Source organism: Dryobates pubescens, chromosome 4 (assembly GCF_014839835.1).
Source record: "Dryobates pubescens isolate bDryPub1 chromosome 4, bDryPub1.pri, whole genome shotgun sequence".
Lineage (NCBI taxonomy): Eukaryota > Metazoa > Chordata > Aves > Piciformes > Picidae > Dryobates > Dryobates pubescens.
Window position 1 is genome coordinate 16,916,988 of NC_071615.1, and position 21,652 is coordinate 16,938,639.

At 65.9% G+C, this 21,652-nt stretch overlaps 1 protein-coding gene across 4 annotated transcripts in view; it reads left to right on the forward strand.

The window, feature by feature from the left end:
- The window catches only part of XPO6 (exportin 6), a 72,964-nt gene extending 51,517 nt beyond the window's left edge, over positions 1 to 21,447 (forward strand). For 2 of the 4 annotated variants that reach the window (XM_054180689.1, XM_054180690.1), the window contains exons 13-24: positions 1,433 to 1,592; positions 3,186 to 3,278; positions 6,682 to 6,826; positions 7,913 to 8,059; positions 9,480 to 9,669; positions 10,998 to 11,153; positions 13,398 to 13,512; positions 14,323 to 14,494; positions 18,082 to 18,243; positions 18,768 to 18,866; positions 19,711 to 19,941; positions 21,327 to 21,447. In XM_054180689.1, coding sequence (XP_054036664.1) covers positions 1,433 to 1,592; positions 3,186 to 3,278; positions 6,682 to 6,826; positions 7,913 to 8,059; positions 9,480 to 9,669; positions 10,998 to 11,153; positions 13,398 to 13,512; positions 14,323 to 14,494; positions 18,082 to 18,243; positions 18,768 to 18,866; positions 19,711 to 19,941; positions 21,327 to 21,428 — 1,772 coding nt within the window. In that variant the 3' untranslated portion in view covers positions 21,429 to 21,447. Of the gene's footprint in view, positions 1 to 1,432; positions 1,593 to 3,185; positions 3,279 to 6,681; positions 6,827 to 7,912; positions 8,060 to 9,479; positions 9,670 to 10,997; positions 11,154 to 13,397; positions 13,513 to 14,322; positions 14,495 to 18,081; positions 18,244 to 18,721; positions 18,867 to 19,710; positions 19,942 to 21,326 lie in introns of those variants that run through there. The other 2 variants (XR_008463193.1, XM_054180691.1) reach the window with 2 other exon arrangements.
- The last annotated feature ends 205 nt before the right edge of the window (positions 21,448 to 21,652 follow it).

Consider the following 21,652-nt stretch of genomic DNA (forward strand, 5'->3'; position numbering starts at 1 on the left):
GTAGCTCAGACCTATGTGGGGGTTCAGAGCTGGGTGAGTGTGCTGGTGCTGATGGTACAAATCTGAGAGTGCCAGCATGGAAGGCACCTCCATTGTATGGCTTTGGTGACTACCAAAGTGCTGCAGCTCTGTGCTAGCTGCTGCTGCTTCTGCTCTTGAAGTTTGCACAGAATCCCAGCCTGGCAGGGGCTGGAAGGGAGCTCTGGAGCTCCCCCAGCCCAAGCCCTGCCCCAGCAGGGCACCCCCAGCACCCTGCCCAGCAGCACAGTGCCCAGGGGGGGTTGGAAGCTCTCCACACCAGGACACTCCACAACCTCTCTGGGCAGCCTGCTCCAGGCCTCCAGCAGCCTCACCCCAAACAACTTTCTCCTCCTGCTCAGCTCCAACCTCCTGCCTGACACTTGCTGCCCCTTGCCCCTTGTGCTGGCCCTGGGCAGCACTCAGCAGAGCCTGGCCCCAGCCTCTTGCCCCCCACAGCTCCTTCAGCTCTTGCTGAGCATTGCTCAGCTGCCCTCTGGGGCTGCTCTTCTGCAGGCTCTCAGCCCCAGGGCTCTCAGCCTTTGCTGCCCCCAGAGCTGCTCCAGGCCCCTCAGCAGCTCTGCAGCCTGCCCTGGACTCTCTCCAGCAGTGCCCTCTTTGGCAGCCTTGTTGCTGATAACTTCCTCTGAGTATCAGAAGGGGAAATTCAAAAGAGACTTTCTTTGCAAGGTGGTTTTCCAGAGCATGTTTGTTGTGGGGTTTTTCTCCAGAGCATGTTTGGGTTTCAGTGGTAGGTCTGGGGTGCTTAGAGCACAGGTGTGTGTAACCTAGCTGCAGGGTGAGTGTGGAGGTGGTGAGTGAGAAATCTTCTGTGGTTGTTCCTGGTGAGAGATGAGGCTGGGGACGAGCACACTTCACAACAGAAGCCAACCCACTCCTGTTCTCAGGATGCTCTCCAGCTGCTGGCTCTCCCTGTGCTGTGCCCAGCAGAGGGAGTGCAGGCAGGGGCCTTGCACGTTGGGATTGCCTTTTGGTGTCAGTGGTGACCGGAGGGCTCCTCTGCTCCAGGTGCTGGTGCCACCCGGAGCAGAGGGGACAGGAGCAGGGCTCAGCTAGCTGGGAACATCCGTTTCGGCCTGTGAAGCAGTGAGGCTGTTGGGAGAGTTGAGCCTCTTGCCCAGCTGGAGCGTTTCCATGGCTGGAGCAGTGCTGTGGGGCAGGGGTGGCTGACTGGAGCAGGCTGCTGCTGGTGTTAGCTGCCCTCCCCGCCGCCCCTCCCTGCCGCCCTCCGTGGCTCTCAGCCGGGTCCCGGCCCGCAGCCGCCCGGAGCGCCCTGAGGCTGCTGGGCTGCGGGGGCTGGGGGGCCCAGCCCGGGGGGGGCCCAGCCCGGGGGGCTCAGGTGGCTGCACTGAGGCAGGGCTGTGGCTGCACTGAGGCAGGGCTGTGCTTGCAGGGCCCAGGCTGAACATCACTGCGGAGAACGACTGCCGGCGGCTGCACTGCTCCCTGCGCGACCTCAGCTCCCTGCTGCAGGCCGTGGGGCGCCTGGCAGAGTACTTCACTGGGGACGTCTTTGCTGCCAGGTTCAACGATGCCCTCACCGTGGTGGAGAGGTGGGTGTGCCAGGGGGGCTGCTGCCCCTCGCCAGGACAGTCACAGAATGGGGTGGGAGAGCCCTCTGAGATCAGCCCAGCCCAGCCCAGCCACCAACCCAACCCCACCCTGGCCCCGGCTGGGCCACAGGGTTCTGGAACCCCTCCAGGCATGGGGACTCCACCACCTCCCTGGGCAGCCTCTGCCAGGCCCTGACCACTCTGGCACCAAAGACATTTTGCCTCCTCTCCAACCTAATCCTCCCCTGGCACAGTTTCAGGCCACTGCCTCTCTTTCTATCACCTGAGCCTAGGGAGCAGAGCCCAACCCCCACCCAGCTCCAGCCTCCTTTGTGCCCAGTGCCCCTTGTCCTGTCTCTGGGCACCACTGCCAATAGCCTGGTGCCACCCTCCTGACACCCACCCTTGAAGTATTGATCAGCACTGATCAGATCCCTCTCAGGCTGCTCTCTGGGCTCTCAGCCTCTCCTCAGAAGGGAGATGTTCAGTCCCCTCAGCAGCTTTGCACACAAACAAGGTTCCCTCCTGCTTCTCCTTGCTGGAGACATGAAGAACTGGCTGACCAGGATCTTAACTGTTGCATTTGCCAGTGGTAGGTTTCTCAGGAGGCTTTCTGCATCCTTACCAAAAGAACCAAGAGGGATGGTTAAACAAAACCAGGCACTTGTTTGCCAGCACCTGCAGGATGTGAGATGAGTTTGATTCCTTCAGAGCTGTATCTCACAGCTCAGTGGCCACAATCTCTTGCCTTAACAGAGAAGAGCTGTGACACCTTGGGAGGCAGAGCTCGTTCAGCTCTCCTCCTCCAACAAACTGAATGAGCAGAGAGCTGCCAGTGCCAGAGCTGCAGGGCTGTGCACAGCTGCCTTGCTTGTGGCTCCTCATTGCCAGGCAGAGCATTGCACTTGCTCCACCTGAACCCTGTGATTCTCAGCTGAATGAGGGCTGTGCAGGAGCTAAACACTGCCTGGAGCCACAGCAATGTCCTGGTTGGCAAAGCCCTTTCAGCTTCTCCAGCCCAACCATTCTCCAACTCTGCCCAGGCTGGGGCTGAGCCATGGCCCTCAGCACCACAGCTCTGCCTCTGGGAAACACCTCCAGGGATGAGGATTCAGCCACCCACCTGGCAGCCTGGGACAGTGAAGAAGTTTCTTCTCATGTCCAACCTAACCCTCCCCTGGGGCAGCCTGAGGCCATTGCCTCTTGTCCTGTCACTTGTTCCTTGGGAGCAGAGCCCAAGCCCCAGCTGGCTGCAGCCTCCTCTCAGGGAGCTGCAGAGAGCAAGGAGGTCTCCCTCAGCCTCCTCTTCTCCAGGCTCAACACCCCCAGCTCCCTCAGCTGCTCCTCCCCAGCCCTTTTCTCCAGACCCTTCCCCAGCTCTGTTGCCCTCTTCTGGACATGACAGCCTCTCAGTGTTGTTTCTGGAGTGAGCCCAAAGCTGACCCCAGCACTCCAGGTGTGGCTTTGAGCCTTCTCCTCTAAGGTGCCAGCAGCCAAGTTTCCCCTTTGCCATTCCACATGCCAAGGTGTGCTCCCTGTGGAGGGCCCTCCTGCAGTCTCTTCTCACTGCCACCTCTCTGCACTCCCCTCCAGGCTGGTGAAGGTGACACTCTATGGATCCCAGATCAAGCTGTACAACATCGAGACTGCGGTGCCCTCGGTGCTCAAACCTGACCTGATCGATGTGTGAGTACCACAGGGGCACTGCTGCTGCTGCTGCACACAGCTGGCACACAGCAGGAGGGGGCAGGAAGCATTGGAGCTCCTCAGGCTGCTGCCCTGAGACTGCCAGATGAAAAGAACATCTCTTCAGTGATCTTAGGCTAAGCAGGAGGGCAGCTGCCTGCAACTGCCTTGCCTCAAACTGATGTGCTCAGGCTGTCCAAAGACAAACACATTGTGATGAGAAGTGAAAACCCTCCAGAGGGGAGCAGGAGGAGTGAAAGGAGGAGGAGTAAGAGCAGGAGGAGTAAGGACAGAAGGAGTGAATGCAGGAGGAGTGAAAGGAGCAGGAGTAAGAGCAGGAGGAGTAAGGACAGAAGGAGTGAATGCAGGAGGAGTAAGGGCGAGAGGAGAGTACAGCCCTGCAGGCCCTGGGGCAGCAGTTCCCTTGCAGTGTCACTAGAGCTGAGGTGTCCCAGCAGTGCTGTTTCCAGCCCCACTGTCTGCTCCTAGTTCCAGCTGAAGGATTTTTTGGCCCCCAAAGCCAGGCCTAGGGCTCAGGTCAGAGGTGGTTTTCCTAGCCCAGGGTTCTAGGTCCTTGCCTTCCCACACAAGCAGTTGGAGCAGGTGAAGGCCTTCATCCAGGAGGTGACAGTGGGCATGGAGCCCTGGTGCTGCCAGTGCTGGAAATCCCTGTTCTGATCCTGACTGCACAGGGCTGCAGTTTGAGGCACAGCCGTTGTGTGGGCCCAGCAAAGGTCCTGACCCCAAAGCTCTAAGGTGGAGCTAACAGCAGGGTCACAGACAGGGAACTGTGACAGCAGCTGTCTGAGAGTCACACAGTGATGGGGGCTGGAAGGGACCTCCAGAGATGCTCCAGTCCAAGCCCCTGCCAGAGCAGGGCACCCAGGGCAGGGCACACAGGGACACATCCAGGGGGGTTGGAAGCTCTCCAGAGAAGGAGACTCCACAAGCTCTGTGGGCAGCCTGCTCCAGGGCTCAGCAGCCTCACAACACCAAGAGTCTTTCCCACCATGCTCAGGCCTGTGCCCCTCTGAGCTCTCCTGATATGGACCTGGTATCAGAGACTCATAGAAGGGGTTGGGTTGGAAGGGACCTCAAAGATCACCCAGTGCAAGCCCCTGCCATGGGCAGGGACACCTCCCACCTCCCAGCCTGGCCTTGAACACCCCCAGGGAGGAGGCATCCACAGCCTCCATGGGCAGCCTGCCTAGTGCCTGCCACCCACCTGCTGGTGGCTGCCTAGGGCACAGGCTGTGCACCTGAGGCAGTGCTCTGAGCCCTGTGCCCTGAGCCCTGATCCCTCTGCCCTGAGCCCTGATCCCTCTGCCCTGAGCCCTGATCCCTCTGCCCTGATCCCTGTGCCCTATGCCCTGAGCCCTCTTTCCTGTTCCCTGAGCCCTCTTTCCTGTGCCCTGATCTTTCTGCCCTATGCCCTGATCCCTGGTGCCCGGTGCCAGCTGGGGTGGGTGCAGCAGGCTGACGCGGTGGCACTGCCCCCAGGCACGTGCAGTCGCTGGTGCCCGGTGCCAGCTGGGGTGGGTGCGGCGGGCTGACGCAGTGGCGCTGCTCGCAGGCACACACAGTCGCTGGTGCCCAGTGCCGGGTGCAGCGGGGTGACGCGGTGGCACTGCCCGCAGGCACGCGCAGTCGCTGGTGCCCAGTGCCCGGTGCCAGCTGGGGTGGGTGCAGCGGGCTGAGGCGGTGGCACTGCCCGCAGGCACGCGCAGTCGCTGGTGCCCGGTGCCAGCTGGGGTGGGTGCGGCGGGCTGAGGCGGTGGCACTGCCCGCAGGCACGCGCAGTCGCTGGTGCCCGGTGCCAGCTGGGGTGGGTGCGGCGGGCTGACGCGGTGGCACTGCCCGCAGGCACGCGCAGTCGCTGGTGCCCGGTGCCAGCTGGGGTGGGTACGGCGGGGTGACGCGGTGGCACTGCCCGCAGGCACGCGCAGTGGCTGGTGCCCGGTGCCAGCTGGGGTGGGTGCGGCGGGGTGACGCGGTGGCACTGCCCGCAGGCACGCGCAGTCGCTGGTGCCCGGTGCCAGCTGGGGTGGGTGCGGCGGGCTGACGCGGTGGCACTGCCCGCAGGCACGCGCAGTCGCTGGTGCCCGGTGCCAGCTGGGGTGGGTACGGCGGGGTGACGCGGTGGCACTGCCCGCAGGCACGCGCAGTCGCTGGTGCCCAGTGCCCGGTGCCAGCTGGGGTGGGTGCAGCGGGCTGAGGCGGTGGCACTGCCCGCAGGCACGCGCAGTCGCTGGTGCCCGGTGCCAGCTGGGGTGGGTGCGGCGGGCTGAGGCGGTGGCACTGCCCGCAGGCACGCGCAGTCGCTGGTGCCCGGTGCCAGCTGGGGTGGGTGCGGCGGGCTGACGCGGTGGCACTGCCCGCAGGCACGCGCAGTCGCTGGTGCCCGGTGCCAGCTGGGGTGGGTACGGCGGGGTGACGCGGTGGCACTGCCCGCAGGCACGCGCAGTGGCTGGTGCCCGGTGCCAGCTGGGGTGGGTGCGGCGGGGTGACGCGGTGGCACTGCCCGCAGGCACGCGCAGTCGCTGGTGCCCGGTGCCAGCTGGGGTGGGTGCGGCGGGCTGACGCGGTGGCACTGCCCGCAGGCACGCGCAGTCGCTGGTGCCCGGTGCCAGCTGGGGTGGGTACGGCGGGGTGACGCGGTGGCACTGCCCGCAGGCACGCGCAGTTGCTGGTGCCCGGTGCCAGCTGGGGTGGGTACGGCGGGGTGACGCGGTGGCACTGCCCGCAGGCACGCGCAGTCGCTGGTGCCCGGTGCCAGCTGGGGTGGGTGCGGCGGGCTGACGCGGTGGCACTGCCTGCAGGCACGTGCAGTCGCTGGTGCCCGGTGCCAGCTGGGGTGGGTGCGGCGGGGTGACGCGGTGGCACTGCCCGCAGGCACGCGCAGTCGCTGGTGCCCGGTGCCAGCTGGGGTGGGTACGGCGGGGTGACGCGGTGGCACTGCCCGCAGGCACGCGCAGTTGCTGGTGCCCGGTGCCAGCTGGGGTGGGTACGGCGGGGTGACGCGGTGGCACTGCCCGCAGGCACGCGCAGTCGCTGGTGCCCGGTGCCAGCTGGGGTGGGTGCGGCGGGCTGAGGCGGTGGCACTGCCCGCAGGCACGCGCAGTCGCTGGTGCCCGGTGCCAGCTGGGGTGGGTGCGGCGGGCTGAGGCGGTGGCACTGCCCGCAGGCACGCGCAGTCGCTGGTGCCCGGTGCCAGCTGGGGTGGGTATTGCGGGGTGACGCGGTGGCACTGCCCGCAGGCACGCGCAGTCGCTGGTGCCCGGTGCCAGCTGGGGTGGGTGCGGCGGGCTGACGCGGTGGCACTGCCCGCAGGCACGCGCAGTCGCTGGTGCCCGGTGCCAGCTGGGGTGGGTGCGGCGGGGTGACGCGGTGGCACTGCCCGCAGGCACGCGCAGTCGCTGGCAGCGCTGCAGGCCTATGCCCACTGGCTGGCACAGTTCTACGGCGAGGTGCAGCGCCACAGCCCGCAGCAGTTCGTCTCGCTCATCTCCACCGCCCTGGAGGCCATCACTCCTCTCATCAGCTGCAAGGTACCTGCACCAGCCTGGCCCTCGGGCGCCCTGGAGGGCAGGGCTGCTGCGGCTGCTCCGCGCCATGCAGGGGGCCCCGGCCTGGGAGCTGCCCCGGCCTGGGAGCTGCCCCAGGCTGGGAGCTGCCCCGGCCTGGGAGCTGCCCCAGGCTGGGAGCTGCCCCGGCCTGGGAGCTGCCCCGGCCTGGGAGCTGCCCCAGGCTGGGAGCTGCCCCAGGCTGGGAGCTGCCCCGGCCTGGGAGCTGCCCCAGGCTGGGAGCCGCAGCTCTGTCCTGCAGAGCTTCCACGGAGGGGGAGACCGAGAGCAGCTCTGGAGAGCTGAAGGGGAGGCTGGTGTGAAACTAAGCAATATTGAGGCTGACAGAGTTGTTTGGTTGGAAGAGACTGCATGGAGTTCAAGCCTTGCCCCAGCACTACCAGGGCACCACTAAGCCATTGCCCTCAGCACCACAGCTACACAGCTCTGGAACCCCTCCAGCCCTGAAACACCTCCAGGACTGCACCACTGCCCTGGGCAGCCTGGGCCAGGCCTGGACAACCCTCAAGGGGAAGAAATTCTTCCTCATGGCCAACCCAAATCTCCCCTGGGGCAGCTTGAGGCCATTGCCTCTTGTCCTGTCCCTTGTTCCTTGGGAGCAGAGCCCAAGCCCCAGCTCGCTGCAGCCTCCTCTCAGGGAGCTGTAGAGAGCAAGGAGGTCTCCCTCAGCCTCCTCTTCTCCAGGCTCAACCCCCCCAGCTCCCTCAGCTGCTCTTCCCCAAACCCTTCCCCAGCTCTGTTGCCCTTCTCTGGGCTCCTCAATGTCCTTCCTGGGGAGAGGGGCCCAGATTTGACCCCAGTACTCTAGGGGTGCCCTCACCAGTGCCCAGGGTTCTCTCTGTAAACTCAGCCTGATGACTTTATTGAACATGGGGAAATCTCTTCCCTGGTGCTCAGGGAGCTGAGCCCTGCTCTGGTGACTCTGTGTGTGAGCACTGACCACAGCCTGGCTCGGGGCAGGGCAGGGGCAGCTCCCTCGCTGCCCAGCACCACCGTGCCAGGCTGTGGGTGGTGCTGGTGTCCTGGTAGCCTGACCACCCCCTCTTGCAGGTGCAGGAGAAGCTGCTGCTGTCTGCCTGCCACCTGCTGGTGTCCCTGGCCACCACGGTGCGCCCGGTGTTCCTCATCAGCATCCCAGCCATGCAGAAGTTGTTCACCAGGGTCACAGAGCCCTCTGCACAGCGCCTCCCAGACAAGGTGAGCCCTGCAGAGCTGCTGCCCTGGGCCTCAGGCTGGGCCTCAGGCTGTCTGCAGCAAGGCACAGCCTCGGCAGAAGGATTTGTGTGGCAGCTGGGGCAGCAGCTCCCTCCCTGCTGTGGGTATGCAGCAGCCATGTTGGTCAGCAGCATAAGGAAACAAAGAGCTGCACCTCCTGGAGCTTCATCCTTCCTCACCTGTGGCACAGACCCTGCTCTGCATCAGCTTAGAGTGCAGCTGATTAGAGAATAGGATCACAGAATGGTTTGGCTGCCAAAGCCCTTCCAGCTGCTCCAGCCCAACCATTCTCTAACTGCCCAGGCTGGGGCTGAGCCTTGGCCCTCAGCACCACAGCTCTGCCTCCTGGAAACACCTGCAGGGATGGGGATTCAGCCACCCCCCTGGGCAGCCTGGGACAGGCTTTGAGAACCCTTCCAGGGAAGAAGTTTCCTCTCATGTCCAACCTGAACCTGCTCTGGCACAGTTTCAGGCCATTGCCTCTTGTCCTGTCCCTTGTTCCTTGGGAGCAGAGCCCAAGCCCCAGCTGGCTGCAGCCTCCTCTCAGGGAGCTGCAGAGAGCAAGGAGGTCTCCCTCAGCCTCCTCTTCTCCAGCCTCAACCCCCCCAGCTCCCTCAGCTGCTCCTCCCCAGCCCTCTTCTCCAGACCCTTCCCCAGCTCTCTTGCCCTTCTCTGGCCCTGCTCCAGCCCTCAATGTCCTTGGGATGAGGGCCCAGAACAGACCCCAGGATTGAAGCTGTGGCCTCAGCAGTGCCCAGCCCTGGCCCTGACCCTGGCTCTGCCATGCAGCAGCAGTCTCCTGTGAACATTCCCCACCCCTCAGTGCACGTTTGTGGTTCTCTTGCAGCAGATGGGGACTGGGATGTGGGGGTGGTGTGTGCTGGGGTGGAGGCACCGAGCTCTGTCCGTGCACAGAATTTAGTGTGAAGCAGGCAGGGTGAAGTGGCATCATCCCCAGGTGATGGAGGAGGAGAACTGAGACTTGGTGTCCCAGGGGAGGGCTGGGAGCTGCTTCCAGCCTGGCAGCCATGGAGCTTTGCTGCTCTCCTGCCTTGCAGAGCTGCTGGCTTGCAGCTGGGCTCTTTGCTCAACCACCAAGCAAGCAGTGCTGGGGCACAGCCCACAGCTGGAGCAGGGCAGAGTTAGGTTGGACACCAGGAGGAAGTTCTGCACAGGGAGGCTGGGGAGACACTGGCACAGGCTGCCCAGGGAGGTGCTTGAGGCCTCATCCCTGGGGACATTCAAGCTCAGCCCTGCTGAGGGGGGGGGTTTGACAGGATGCCCTTGGAGGGTCCCCTGCACCCTGATGCAGTCTGTGAAAGGCCCCTGCAAGGCTGTGCCCTCCCAAGGCCTGGGTGGCTGCCCTGCTGACCCCTGTCTCTGCTTGGCCTCTGGTTTGCAGGCACAGGTGCTGGTGTGCAGAGCTCTGTCCAACCTCCTGCTGCTGCCCTGGCCCAACCTGCCCGAGAGCGAGCAGCAGTGGGCCGAGCGCTCCACCAACCATGCCAGCCTCATCTCTGCCCTCACCAGGGACTACAGGCAGCTCAAACCTGCTGCCAGCCTGCACCACAGGAAGCTGCAGCTGGAGGACAGTAAGTACCAGGCCTGGGGAGGGCTTCCTGCCTGCTGAGGGGAGGCACCAAGGTGACTGTTCTGGTTGGGAGGCTGTGCGTGGGGAGGACAGCGCAGGGCAGGGGAGGAGCAGTTGGTGTTTGTGTTCTCTTTGGAGACCTTTCTCCTGTGGGGGTGTGGAGAGCTGCCTGGGAGCTCTGCTACCAAAAAGCCATCACAGAATTGTTTGGGTTGGAAGAGTCCTCCAAGCCCAACCTTCAACCCAGCACCACCCTGGCCCCAGCTGCCATGGCCACAGCTTTCTGGAGCCCCTCCAGGCATGGGGACTCCACCACCTCCCTGGGCAGCCTCTGCCAGGCCCTGACCACTCTTGCAGCCAAGAAATTTTGCCTCCTCTCCAACCTAACCCTCCCCTGGCACAGTTTCAGGCCACTGCCTCTCTTTCTATCACCTGAGCCTAGGGAGCAGAGCCCAACCCCCACCTGGCTTCAGCCTCCTTTGTGCCCAGTGCCCCTTGTCCTGTCTCTGGACACCACTGCCAATAGCCTGGTGCCACCCTCCTGACACCCACCCTTGAAGTATTGATCAGCACTGATCAGATCCTGTCAGGCTGGCCCAGGGTTCTGAAGAGCTGCAGGCAGAGATCTTTGAGTGGATTTGTGCCTGGAGTCACAGCAATGTCCTGGTTGGCAAAGCCCTTCCAGCTCCTCCAGCCCAACCATTCTCCAACTCTGCCAAGGCTGGGGCTGAGCCCTGGCCCTCAGCACCACAGCTCTGCCTCCTGGAAACACCTCCAGGGCTGGGGATTCAACCCTGGCAGCCTGGGCCAGGCACTGAGAACCCTTCAAGTGAAGAAGTTTCTTCAAATGTCCAACCTAACCTTTCCCTGGGGCAGCTTGAGGCCATTGCCTCTTGTCTTGTTCCTTGGGAGCAGAGCCCAAGCCCCAGCTGGCTGCAGCCTCCTCTCAGGGAGCTGCAGAGAGCAAGGAGGTCTCCCTCAGCCTCCTCTTCTCCAGGCTCAACCCCCCCCAGCTCCCTCAGCTGCTCCTCCCCAGCCCTCTTCTCCAGACCCTTCCCCAGCTCTCTTGTTCTTCTCTGGGCCTGCTCCAGCCCTCAGTGTCCTCCTTGGAATGAGGGCCCAGAACTTCAGTGCGAGGGAGGTGAGGCTCTGGCCCAGGCTGCCCAGGGAGGCTGTGGCTGCCTCCTGCCTGGGGGTGTTGAAGGCCAGGCTGGATGAGGCCCCGAGCAGCTGGGCGTAGCTGAGACGGGTCCCTGGGCAGGTTGGGGGCTGGGGTGGGTGAGCTGCCAGGCCCCTGCCCAGCTGAGGCTGTGCTGTGTTCCCCTGCAGCCAAGGTGCTGATCCAGCAGACGCTGGCCGTGCTGCAGGACATTGTGCAGAGCGTCTCCGGGGAGGCCACCAAGTCGCGGCAGATCTGCTACCAGTCGCTGCAAGAATCCGTCCAGGTCTCACTTGCCCTCTTCCCAGCTTTCATTCATCAGTCAGGTATAACCATGGCACAGCTCTGCTGCTGTGAGTAGCTTTAGCTGCTAACACCTCCTCTCCGCCGGCCTGCAGGGTGCTGCTGCCCACGGGGGGGAGCTTGCTCTGCTTCGGGCTGGGCTGAATCCAGAGGGAAGGGAAGTCTCTGACCCTCCCTTCCTGCAAGGACTTGGGGCAAGGGCTGGGAGTGCCAGGACGAGGGACAATGGCTTTGAGCAAGCTGGGCTGGTGGGAGGTGTCCCTGCCCGTGGCAGGGGCTTGGCTCTGGGAGGTCCCTTCCGCCCTAACCCGTTCCGTAGCACAGCGACACAGGAGAAGAGGAGAGGGCCTCAGATTGCACCAGGGGAGGCTCAGGTTGGACATGAGGAGAAACTCCTTCCCTGAAAGGGTTCTCCAAGCCTGGCCCAGGCTGCCAGGGGGGGCCTGAATCCCCAGCCCTGGAGGTGGTTCCCAGAGGCAGAGCTGTGGTGCTGAGGGCCAGGGCTCAGCCCCAGCCTGGGCAGAGTTAGAGAAGGGTTGGACTTGATCTTGAAGGTCTCTTCCAAGCAAGGCATTTCCATGGTGCTGCTGCTTGGCAATCTTCTGCCCAGCAGCTTCTGTTTCATATCACATGAGGGCAGCTGGAATGCCCAGGACTGCAGCACCTCCAGAGCAAGGAGTTCCACCAGGGCTGCTGCTCAGGCAGAACCAAGTTGAAAGGCAGAGAGCATCCAAGACAGGCTGGTGGTGCTGTGACCCCAGTCAGCTGCTGGCTTCAGAAGGTGCTAGCAGGCCCCCACACCTGGAATGCTGTGTCCAGTCTGGGGCTCTCCAGTTCAGGAGGGACAGGAATCTGCTGCAGAGAGTCCAAGGGAGGCTGTGAGGATGCTGAAGGGACTGGAACAGCTCTGTTGTAAGGAGAGGCTGAGAGCCCTGGGGCTGCTTAGTCTGGAGAGGAGAAGGCTGAGAGGGATTTGATCAATGTCTATCAATAAGCTGAGTGGTGAGGGCAAGAGGAAGGGGCCAGGCTCTGTTTGGTGCCCAGTGATAGGACAAGGGCAGCCAGGAGGTTGGAGCTGAGCAGGAGGAGAAAGTTGTTTGGGGTGAGGCTGCTGGAGGCCTGGGGCAGGCTGCCCAGAGAGGTTGTGGAGTCTCCTGGTGTGGAGAGCTTCCAACCCCCCCTGGATGTGTTCCTGGGTGCCCTGCCCTGGCAGAGGGTTGGACTGGATGCTCTCCAGAGCTCCCTTCAAAGCCCACACTGCAGGGGTAGCCGAGGAGGAGCTGGGCAGCTGCAGCTCTCCCCATGGCTATTCACTAGAGAGGATTGGGCCTGGTGCAGGAGTGGCTGTGGTGCTGCTCTGCCAGCTGCACAGCCACCTGCTGGGGATCACTTCTGGAGGTAGAAGGCTTCTGCCAAACATAAAGAACTTGGGGGCTATCTCCCAGCCCCCCCCCAGGCTGTGTGGCTCTTCTGGATTTCCTTCAGTTTCCTGTCAACCCTCTGCAAGCAGTGAGCCTCTGGAAATCAGCCCAGGCCATCACCACCAGAGCTTCCTTCAAGCACTCCCTGTAGGCAGGCCAGGCTAAGGTCCTGGCTGATAGTATCCAGTCCAGATCCGGGGCTCCCAGCACAGGAAGGACCTGGAGCTGCTGGAGCAGGTCCAGAGGAGGCTACCAAGATGAGCAGAGGCTGCAGAACCTCCCCTGTGGGGCCAGGCTGGGAGAGCTGGGGCTGTGCAGCCTGGAGAAGGTTGCAGGCAGACCTCAGAGCAGCCTCCCAGGACCTGAAGGGCTCCAGGAGAGCTGGGGAGGGACCTGGGACAAGGGCTGGGAGTGCCAGGCCCAGGGCCAATGGCTTTGAGCTGGGAGAGAGGAGACTGAGAGTGGAGAGGAGGAAGAAATCCTTTGCAGTGAGGCTGGGGAGACTCTGGCACAGGCTGCCCAGGGAGGCTGTGGCTGCCTCCTGCCTGGAGGTGTTCAGGACCAGGCTGGATGAGGCCTTGAGCAGCCTGTGCTGGTGGAGGTGTCCCTGCCCATGGCAGGGGGTGGCACTGAGTGGTCTTGAAGGTCCCTCCCAAGCCATTCCCTGGCTGCAGGGAGCAGGTTTGGTCTGTAGTGGTTTCAGTGTCCAGGGCCTGGCCTGCTGCTGAGTGCCCCCCAGCAAGTGAGGTTCCCTGCACGGGAGGAGCAACCCCCACAGGAAATGCTGCTGGATGTACTGGGATGAGACCTTGACTCCTGCTTTCTGCTTGGCTCTTCTGACCCCAGATGTGACAGATGAGATGCTGAGCTTCTTCCTCACCCTGTTCCAAGGCCTGAGGGTGCAGATGGGAGTGTCTTTCACTGAGCAGATCATACAGACCTTCCTCAACATGTTCACCAGGTACTGTCCCATGCTGCTCACCTCTTTCCCAGCCTCCAGCACGATTCATCCTGGGAAGCTGTCACACAGCAGGTCCCTGCCCCAATTCCAACCCCTCTGTGCCATGTCCCAGGGCTAAATCTGAGGGAAATGCTCCTAAGTCTGTAGTGGCCAAGCCCAGGAACATCACTCAGAGGCTCATGGAGCTCTTTTGGTTGGAAGAATCATTTAAGAGCCCAAGCCTTACCCCTGCACTGCCAGGGCAGCACTGAGCCATGGCACTCAGCACCACAGCCACCCAGCTCTGAAACCCCTCCAGGGATGGGGACTGCACCACTGCCCTGGGCAGCCTGGGCCAGGCCTGGACAACCTTCAAGGGGAAGGAATTGTTCCTCATGGCCAACTCAACCCTGCCCTGGGCCAGCTTGAGGCCATTGCCTCTTGTCCTGTCCCTTGTTCCTTGGGAGCAGAGCCCAAGCCCCAGCTGGCTGCAGCCTCCTCTCAGGGAGCTGCAGAGAGCAAGGAGGTCTCCCTCAGCCTCCTCTTCTGAGGCTCAGCAGCCCCAGCTCCTTCAGCTGCTCCTCCCAGCCCTGCTCTCCTGCCCTCACCTGATACATTCCATCTGGAGCTGGACTCTCACTGTGTGTTAGATCCCACCCAAGGCCTGAGGGATCCTCAGCCGTCACTCAGGATCTCGGGGAGCAGCGCAGTCAGCCTCTGCCAAAGCCTGCCTCAGGCTGTGGCTCCATGCTCTTGGGCTGTGTTGGTTGGGCAGCTGGGGGGCCGTGCCCTGTGCCGGTGCAGGGCTCCTGGCAGGGTGCTGTGTTGCAGGGAGCAGCTGGCAGAGAGCATCCTGCACGAGGGCAGCACCGGCTGCCGGGTGGTGGAGAAGTTCCTGAAGATCCTGCAGGTGGTGGTGCAGGAGCCAGGCCAGGTGCTGAAGCCCTTCCTGCCCAGTGTCATCTCCCTGTGCATGGAGCAGGTGTACCCCATCATTGCCGAGGTAGGAGGAAGGGCCGGCCGGGCCGGGGCAGCTGGGAGGCTCCTCAGCCGCCGGCTTGCCGAGGGGCAGGCCCAGTGCCTGGGAACTGCAGGCAGTGTGGGAGAGGGGCTGCAGCTGCAGGCTGCCCGGGGCAGGTGGGGTCCGGCAGCTGCGGGGCCGTGCCGAGCATGGCCCGGGGCTACTCAGCTGAGCATGGCCCGGGGCTGTGTGCCGAGCATGGCCCGGGGCTGCCGTGCCGAGCATGGCCCGGGGCTGTGTGCCGAGCATGGCCCAGGGCTGTGTGCCGAGCAGGGCCCAGGGCTGTGTGCCGAGCAGGGCCCGGGGCTGAGTGCCGAGCAGGGCCCGGGGCTGCCGAGCTGAGAAGGGCCGGGGCTGTGTGCCGAGCAGGGCCCGGGGCTGTGTGCCGAGCAGGGCCCGGGGCTGCCGTGCCGAGCAGGGCCCGGGGCTGCCGTGCCGAGCATGGCCCGGGGCTGCCGTGCCGAGCATGGCCCGGGGCTGTGTGCTGAGCAGGGCCTGGGGCTGTGTGCCGAGCATGGCCCGGGGCTGTGTGCCGAGCAGGGCCCGGGGCTGTGTGCCGAGCATGGCCCGGGGCTGCCGTGCCGAGCATGGCCCGGGGCTGTGTGCCGAGCATGGCCCGGGGCTGCCGAGCTGAGAAGGGCCGGGGCTGTGTGCCGAGCAGGGCCCGGGGCTGTGTGCCGAGCAGGGCCCGGGGCTGCCGTGCCGAGCAGGGCCCGGGGCTGCCGTGCCGAGCAGGGCCCGGGGCTGCCGAGCCGAGCATGGCCCGGGGCTGTGTGCCGAGCAGGGCCCGGGGCTGTGTGCCGAGCATGGCCCGGGGCTGTGTGCCGAGCAGGGCCCGGGGCTGTGTGCCGAGCAGGGCCCGGGGCTGTGTGCCGAGCATGGCCCGGGGCTGCCGTGCCGAGCATGGCCCGGGGCTGTGTGCCGAGCAGGGCCCGGGGCTGTGTGCCGAGCAGGGCCCGGGGCTGAGTGCCGAGCAGGGCCCGGGGCTGCCGAGCTGAGAAGGGCCGGGGCTGTGTGCCGAGCAGGGCCCGGGGCTGTGTGCCGAGCAGGGCCCGGGGCTGCCGTGCCGAGCAGGGCCCGGGGCTGCCGTGCCGAGCATGGCCCGGGGCTGTGTGCTGAGCAGGGCCTGGGGCTGTGTGCCGAGCATGGCCCGGGGCTGTGTGCCGAGCAGGGCCCGGGGCTGTGTGCCGAGCATGGCCCGGGGCTGTGTGCCGAGCAGGGCCCGGGGCTGCCGTGCCGAGCATGGCCCGGGGCTGCCGAGCTGAGAAGGGCCGGGGCTGTGTGCCGAGCAGGGCCCGGGGCTGTGTGCCGAGCATGGCCCGGGGCTGCCGTGCCGAGCATGGCCCGGGGCTGCCGAGCTGAGAAGGGCCGGGGCTGTGTGCCGAGCAGGGCCCGGGGCTGTGTGCCGAGCATGGCCCGGGGCTGTGTGCCGAGCAGGGCCCGGGGCTGTGTGCCGAGCAGGGCCCGGGGCTGTGTGCCGAGCATGGCCCGGGGCTGCCGAGCTGAGAAGGGCCGGGGCTGTGTGCCGAGCAGGGCCCGGGGCTGCCGAGCCGAGCAGGGCCCGGGGCTGCCGTGCCGAGCAGGGCCCGGGGCTGCCGAGCCGAGCATGGCCCGGGGCTGTGTGCCGAGCAGGGCCCGGGGCTGTGTGCCGAGCATGGCCCGGGGCTGTGTGCCGAGCAGGGCCCGGGGCTGTGTGCCGAGCAGGGCCCGGGGCTGCCGTGCCGAGCAGGGCCCGGGGCTGTGTGCCGAGCAGGGCCCGGGGCTGTGTGCCGAGCAGGGCCCGGGGCTGCCGAGCCGAGCAGGGCCCGGGGCTGTGTGCCGAGCAGGGCCCGGGGCTGCCGTGCCGAGCAGGGCCCGGGGCTGCCGTGCCGAGCAGGGCCCGGGGCTGTGTGCCGAGCAGGGCCCGGGGCTGCCGAGCCGAGCAGGGCCCGGGGCTGCCGTGCCGAGCAGGGCCCGGGGCTGCCGAGCCGAGCAGGGCCCGGGGCTGTGTGCCGAGCAGGGCCCGGGGCTGCCGTGCCGAGCAGGGCCCGGGGCTGTGTGCCGAGCAGGGCCCGGGGCTGCCGAGCCGAGCAGGGCCCGGGGCTGCCGTGCCGAGCAGGGCCCGGGGCTGCCGAGCCGAGCAGGGCCCGGGGCTGTGTGCCGAGCAGGGCCCGGGGATGCCGTGCCGAGCAGGGCCCGGGGCTGCCGTGCCGAGCAGGGCCCGGGGCTGTGTGCCGAGCAGGGCCCGGGGCTGCCGAGCCGAGCAGGGCCCGGGGCTGTGTGCCGAGCATGGCCCGGGGCTGTGTGCGAGCAGGGCCCGGGGCTGTGTGCCGAGCATGGCCCGGGGCTGCCGAGCCGAGCAGGGCCCGGGGCTGCCGAGCCGAGCAGGGCCCGGGGCTGTGTGCCAAGCAGGGCCCGGGGCTGCCGAGCCGAGCATGGCCCGGGGCTGTGTGCCGAGCAGGGCCCGGGGCTGCCGAGCCGAGCATGGCCCGGGGCTGTGTGCCGAGCAGGGCCCGGGGCTATGTGCCGAGCAGGGCCCGGGGCTGCCGAGCCGAGCATGGCCCGGGGCTGCCGAGCCGAGCAGGGCCCGGGGCTGTGTGCCGAGCATGGCCCGGGGCTGTGTGCCGAGCAGGGCCCGGGGCTGTGTGCCGAGCAGGGCCCGGGGCTGTGTGCCGAGCAGGGCCCGGGGCTGCCGTGCCGAGCAGGGCCCGGGGCTGTGTGCCGAGCAGGGCCCGGGGCTGTGTGCCGAGCAGGGCCCGGGGCTGCCGAGCCGAGCAGGGCCCGGGGCTGTGTGCCGAGCAGGGCCCGGGGCTGCCGAGCCGAGCAGGGCCCGGGGCTGTGTGCCGAGCAGGGCCCGGGGCTGCCGAGCCGAGCAGGGCCCGGGGCTGCCGAGCCGAGCAGGGCCCGGGGCTGTGTGCCGAGCATGGCCCGGGGCTGTGTGCCGAGCAGGGCCCGGGGCTGCCGAGCCGAGCAGGGCCCGGGGCTGTGTGCCGAGCAGGGCCCGGGGCTGTGTGCCGAGCAGGGCCCGGGGCTGCCGAGCCGAGCAGGGCCCGGGGCTGTGTGCCGAGCAGGGCCCGGGGCTGTGTGCCGAGCAGGGCCCGGGGCTGTGTGCCGAGCAGGGCCCGGGGCTGCCGAGCCGAGCAGGGCCCGGGGCTGTGTGCCGAGCAGGGCCCGGGGCTGTGTGCCGAGCAGGGCCCGGGGCTGTGTGCCGAGCAGGGCCCGGGGCTGTGTGCCGAGCAGGGCCCGGGGCTGCCGAGCCGAGCAGGGCCCGGGGCTGTGTGCCGAGCAGGGCCCGGGGCTGTGTGCCGAGCAGGGCCCGGGGCTGCCGAGCCGAGCAGGGCCCGGGGCTGTGTGCCGAGCAGGGCCCGGGGCTGTGTGCCGAGCATGGCCCGGGGCTGAGTGCCGAGCAGGGCCCGGGGCTGCCGAGCCGAGCAGGGCCCGGGGCTGCCGAGCCGAGCAGGGCCCGGGGCTGCTGTGCTTAGCTCGGGGGCGGGGTGCTCAGGGGCTGGGTGCTCGGGGGCAGGGTGCTCAGGGCCGGGGTGCCCATGGCTCAGGCCCGGGGCCGCGGTGAGCCCTGCCCTGTCCTGCAGCGCTCCTCCCCCGACGTGAAGGCAGAGCTCTTCGAGCTGCTCTTCAGGGTGCTGCACCACAACTGGAGGTACTTCTTCAAGTCCAGCGTGCTGGCCAGCGTGCAGCGCGGCCTGCCCGAGGAGCCCATGGAGAACGAGGCCCAGTTCAGCGCCATCATGCAGGTACCAAACCCCTGCCGCCTGCTCCTGCGGGGGGCCCCGGGGACACTGGCATCAGCAGAGCCTGGAGACCTCCCCTGTGGGCACAGGCTGGGGGAGCTGGGGCTGTGCAGCCTGCAGAGGAGAAGGCTGCAGGCAGACCTCAGAGCAGCCTCCCAGGACCTGAAGGGCTCCAGGAGAGCTGGGGAGGGACTTGGGACAAGGGCTGGGAGTGCCAGGCCCAGGGACAATGGCTTTGAGCTTGGAGAGAGGAGACTGAGAGTGGAGAGGAGGAAGAAATCCTTTGCAGTGAGGCTGGGGAGACTCTGGCACAGGCTGCCCAGGGAGGTGGTTAAGGCCCCATCCATGGAGACATTCAAGATCAGACTTGATGTGTCCCTTAGCAACCTGCTCTAGCTGGAGGTGTCCCTGCTGAGTGCAGGGGGGTGGCCAAGGTGCCCTTGGAGGGTCCCTTCCAACCTGAAGCATTCTGTGATTCTAGAGGTGCCTCTGTGCCAGTCCTCTCCCCCAGCTGTCTGTGCTTGCAGGCCTTTGGGCAGTCCTTCCTGCAGCCTGACATCCACCTCTTCAAGCAGAACCTCTTCTACCTGGAGACACTCAACACCAAGCAGAAGCTGTACCACAAGGTGGGTCCTGGGGCTGGCTGACAGCAGGAGGCTGCCCTGAGACTTGCTTTAAGCTTCTCAGAAACTGCAGGTCAGGAGCTGGGGGCTAAGGCTCAGCCTTTGCTTGCCTGCTGTGCTCCTCAGCACTACACTGCTGCCAGAGTTGCATCAGCACCGACCTGATGCTGCTGTGGTGGGCACGGGAGGGATCCCACCCAGCTCAGGCAGTCAAAGCAGAGCCTTGGTGTGCTCCCTCCTGAGGGGAAGCCAAGGACACACACAGGGACAGTGCAGTGTGAGGGATCAGCAGCTGTGGCTGAGGCCCTGCAGCGTCTTCCCCTGGGCATCTGCAGTCTTCTCCCTGCCAGGTGTGGTGAGGTCTCCTCCTCCAGACCCTCTGAGCTGGGCCTGTTAGCTGCTGTCAGGAGGGCTGAAGCTTGCAACCCAAGGCCTTGCCCCTCTGTGCCAGCAGAGCTCTTGGGTTTGCAGCTGTGGGCACAGCTGGAGGCCAGCCCCTCCTGGCACCAGCTGCCTGTGCAGAATCCAGCCCCTGGCCGGCAGGAGCCCTGAGCAGGGCCAGCTCTGGCTGGAGTGCGAGTGGGGCTGGCTGCTGCTGGCTGAAATGGCAGTGCTGACAACATGGGGCAGGGGCAGAGGTGGCTGTGGGCTGCCAGCTGAGTGCTGGCCTTGGCTAGGCCTGCACAATGCTCTCTGTGCTCCCAGGAGCCTGCAGCCCCCCTGGTGGCTGAGCCCCAGCGGCGCCCCAGTGCAGCCAGGCTCGGCCTGTCCTTGCTGACCTGGTGCTGGCTGCAGGGAGCCCTCCTGGGGGTGTGGAGGCCCTGACTGTGTGCTGCTCCCCCTGCAGAAGATCTTCAGGACAACCATGCTGTTCCAGTTCGTGAACGTGCTGCTGCAGGTGCTGGTGCACAAGTCCCACGACCTGCTGCAGGAGGAGATTGGCATTGCCACCTACAACATGGCCTCAGTGGACTTTGATGGCTTCTACTCTGCCTTCCTCCCCGAGTTCCTGGCCAGCTGTGATGGTGTGGACTCCAACCAGAAGAATGTGCTGGGGAGGAATTTCAAGATGGACAGGGTAAGGAGGGGGCAGGGCTGCAGCAGGGGTGCCAGGGTGAGAACACACTGGCAGGGAGCTGGCAGGGAGCTGGGAGCTCCTCACAGCAGTGGCTGCAGGCAGGACCTCCTATTCCAAGCACTTCCAGACTCAGCAGTGCCCAGCCAAGGACTGTTCTGTGTAGGTGGCAGAAGTGACACCTCCTCTGGTGCCAGCACTGGGGTGGCAGCAGGAGCAGGACAGGGATTGTGCCTCTGTGATGGGCACTGGGGAGGCCACAGCTGGAGTGCAGGGGTCAGCTTTGGGCTCCTCACTGCAGGAAGGACATTGAGGAGCTGGAGCAGGGCCAGAGAAGGGCAAGAGAGCTGGGGAAGGGTCTGGAGAAGAGGGCTGGGGAGGAGCAGCTGAGGGAGCTGGGGGGGTTGAGCCTGGAGAAGAGGAGGCTGAGGGAGACCTCCTTGCTCTCTGCAGCTCCCTGAGAGGAGGCTGCAGCCAGCTGGGGCTTGGGCTCTGCTCCCAAGGAACAAGGGACAGGACAAGAGGCAATGGCCTCAAGCTGCCCCAGGGGAGGTTTAGGTTGGACATGAGAAAAACCTTCTAAGCTAAAAGGGTTGTCCAGGCCTGTCCCAGGCTGCCCAGGGGGGAGGCTGAATCCCCAGCCCTGGGTGTATCTAAAGCACATCCAGACAGGGTGTAGTGGTGGCCCTGGTAGAGGCAGACCATGGTTGGACTCACTGGTCTGGAAGGTCTTTCCCGGCTGCTGTGACTCTGTGGTTCTGTAATCCAACCTTCTCACATCTAATCCAGTCTGGAGACCAAGGCTGGGGGTAGGGAAGGAGCCTTGAGGGAATCACTGCACCCTAGAAGACTCTTGAGGAGCACCAACCCTGGGTACCCAGCAGCCTTGGCAGGGTCATGGTGAGCAGATGCTGCTGCTGCAGGTGGAGGTGTCATGGGGCTTGGGGGAGAGCCTGGGGCACAGTTAGCCCAGACAGGACAAGGGACAATGGCTTGGAGCCTGAGGAGGGCAGACTTAGGCTGGAGATGAGGAGGAAATTGTTTGCAGTGAGGCTGGGGAGACTCTGGCACAGGCTGCCCAGGGAGGCTGTGGCTGCCCCCTGCCTGGGGGTGCTGAAGGCCAGGCTGGATGAGGCCCTGAGCAGCCTGTGCTGGTGGGAGGGGTCCCTGCCCGTGGCAGGGGGCTGGAGCTGGGTGGTCTTGAAGGTCCCTTCCAAGCCAACCACGCTGTGAATGCCTCTGGGGCAGCTCTGGGACAGGCTCTGCTCCCTCTGCAGCTGCAGGCACTCGGGGGTCGCGGTGGGGTCGCCGGGCCGAAGCCGTGCTGGGAGGACTGCGTGGCGTGTGGCAGCCCCCGTGGCCGGCTGCAGCTGTGCTCTGCCTTGCAGGACCTGCCCTCCTTCACGCAGAGCGTGCACAGGCTGGTGAACGACCTGCGCTACTACCGCCTCTGCAACCACAGCCTGCCCCCGGGCACCGTCAAGCTATAGTCCCTGCGCCGGGCCGGCCTCTCGGCACCGTCCCCTCGCCTCCCCGGCCGGCTGGCGGCAGGGGCATCCTCCCGGGCCCGCACCGCGCTCCCCGGCTCGCTCCTCCCCCGGCTGCAGTCGGCGCCGGCTGCGGGATGTCTTAACGCCCTGCCCCCGGCCGGGCGGCTCAGCCGCGGCGGTGCTCCCCCCGGGGCTGGCCGCGCCGGCGCCGCCGCAGCCCCTGC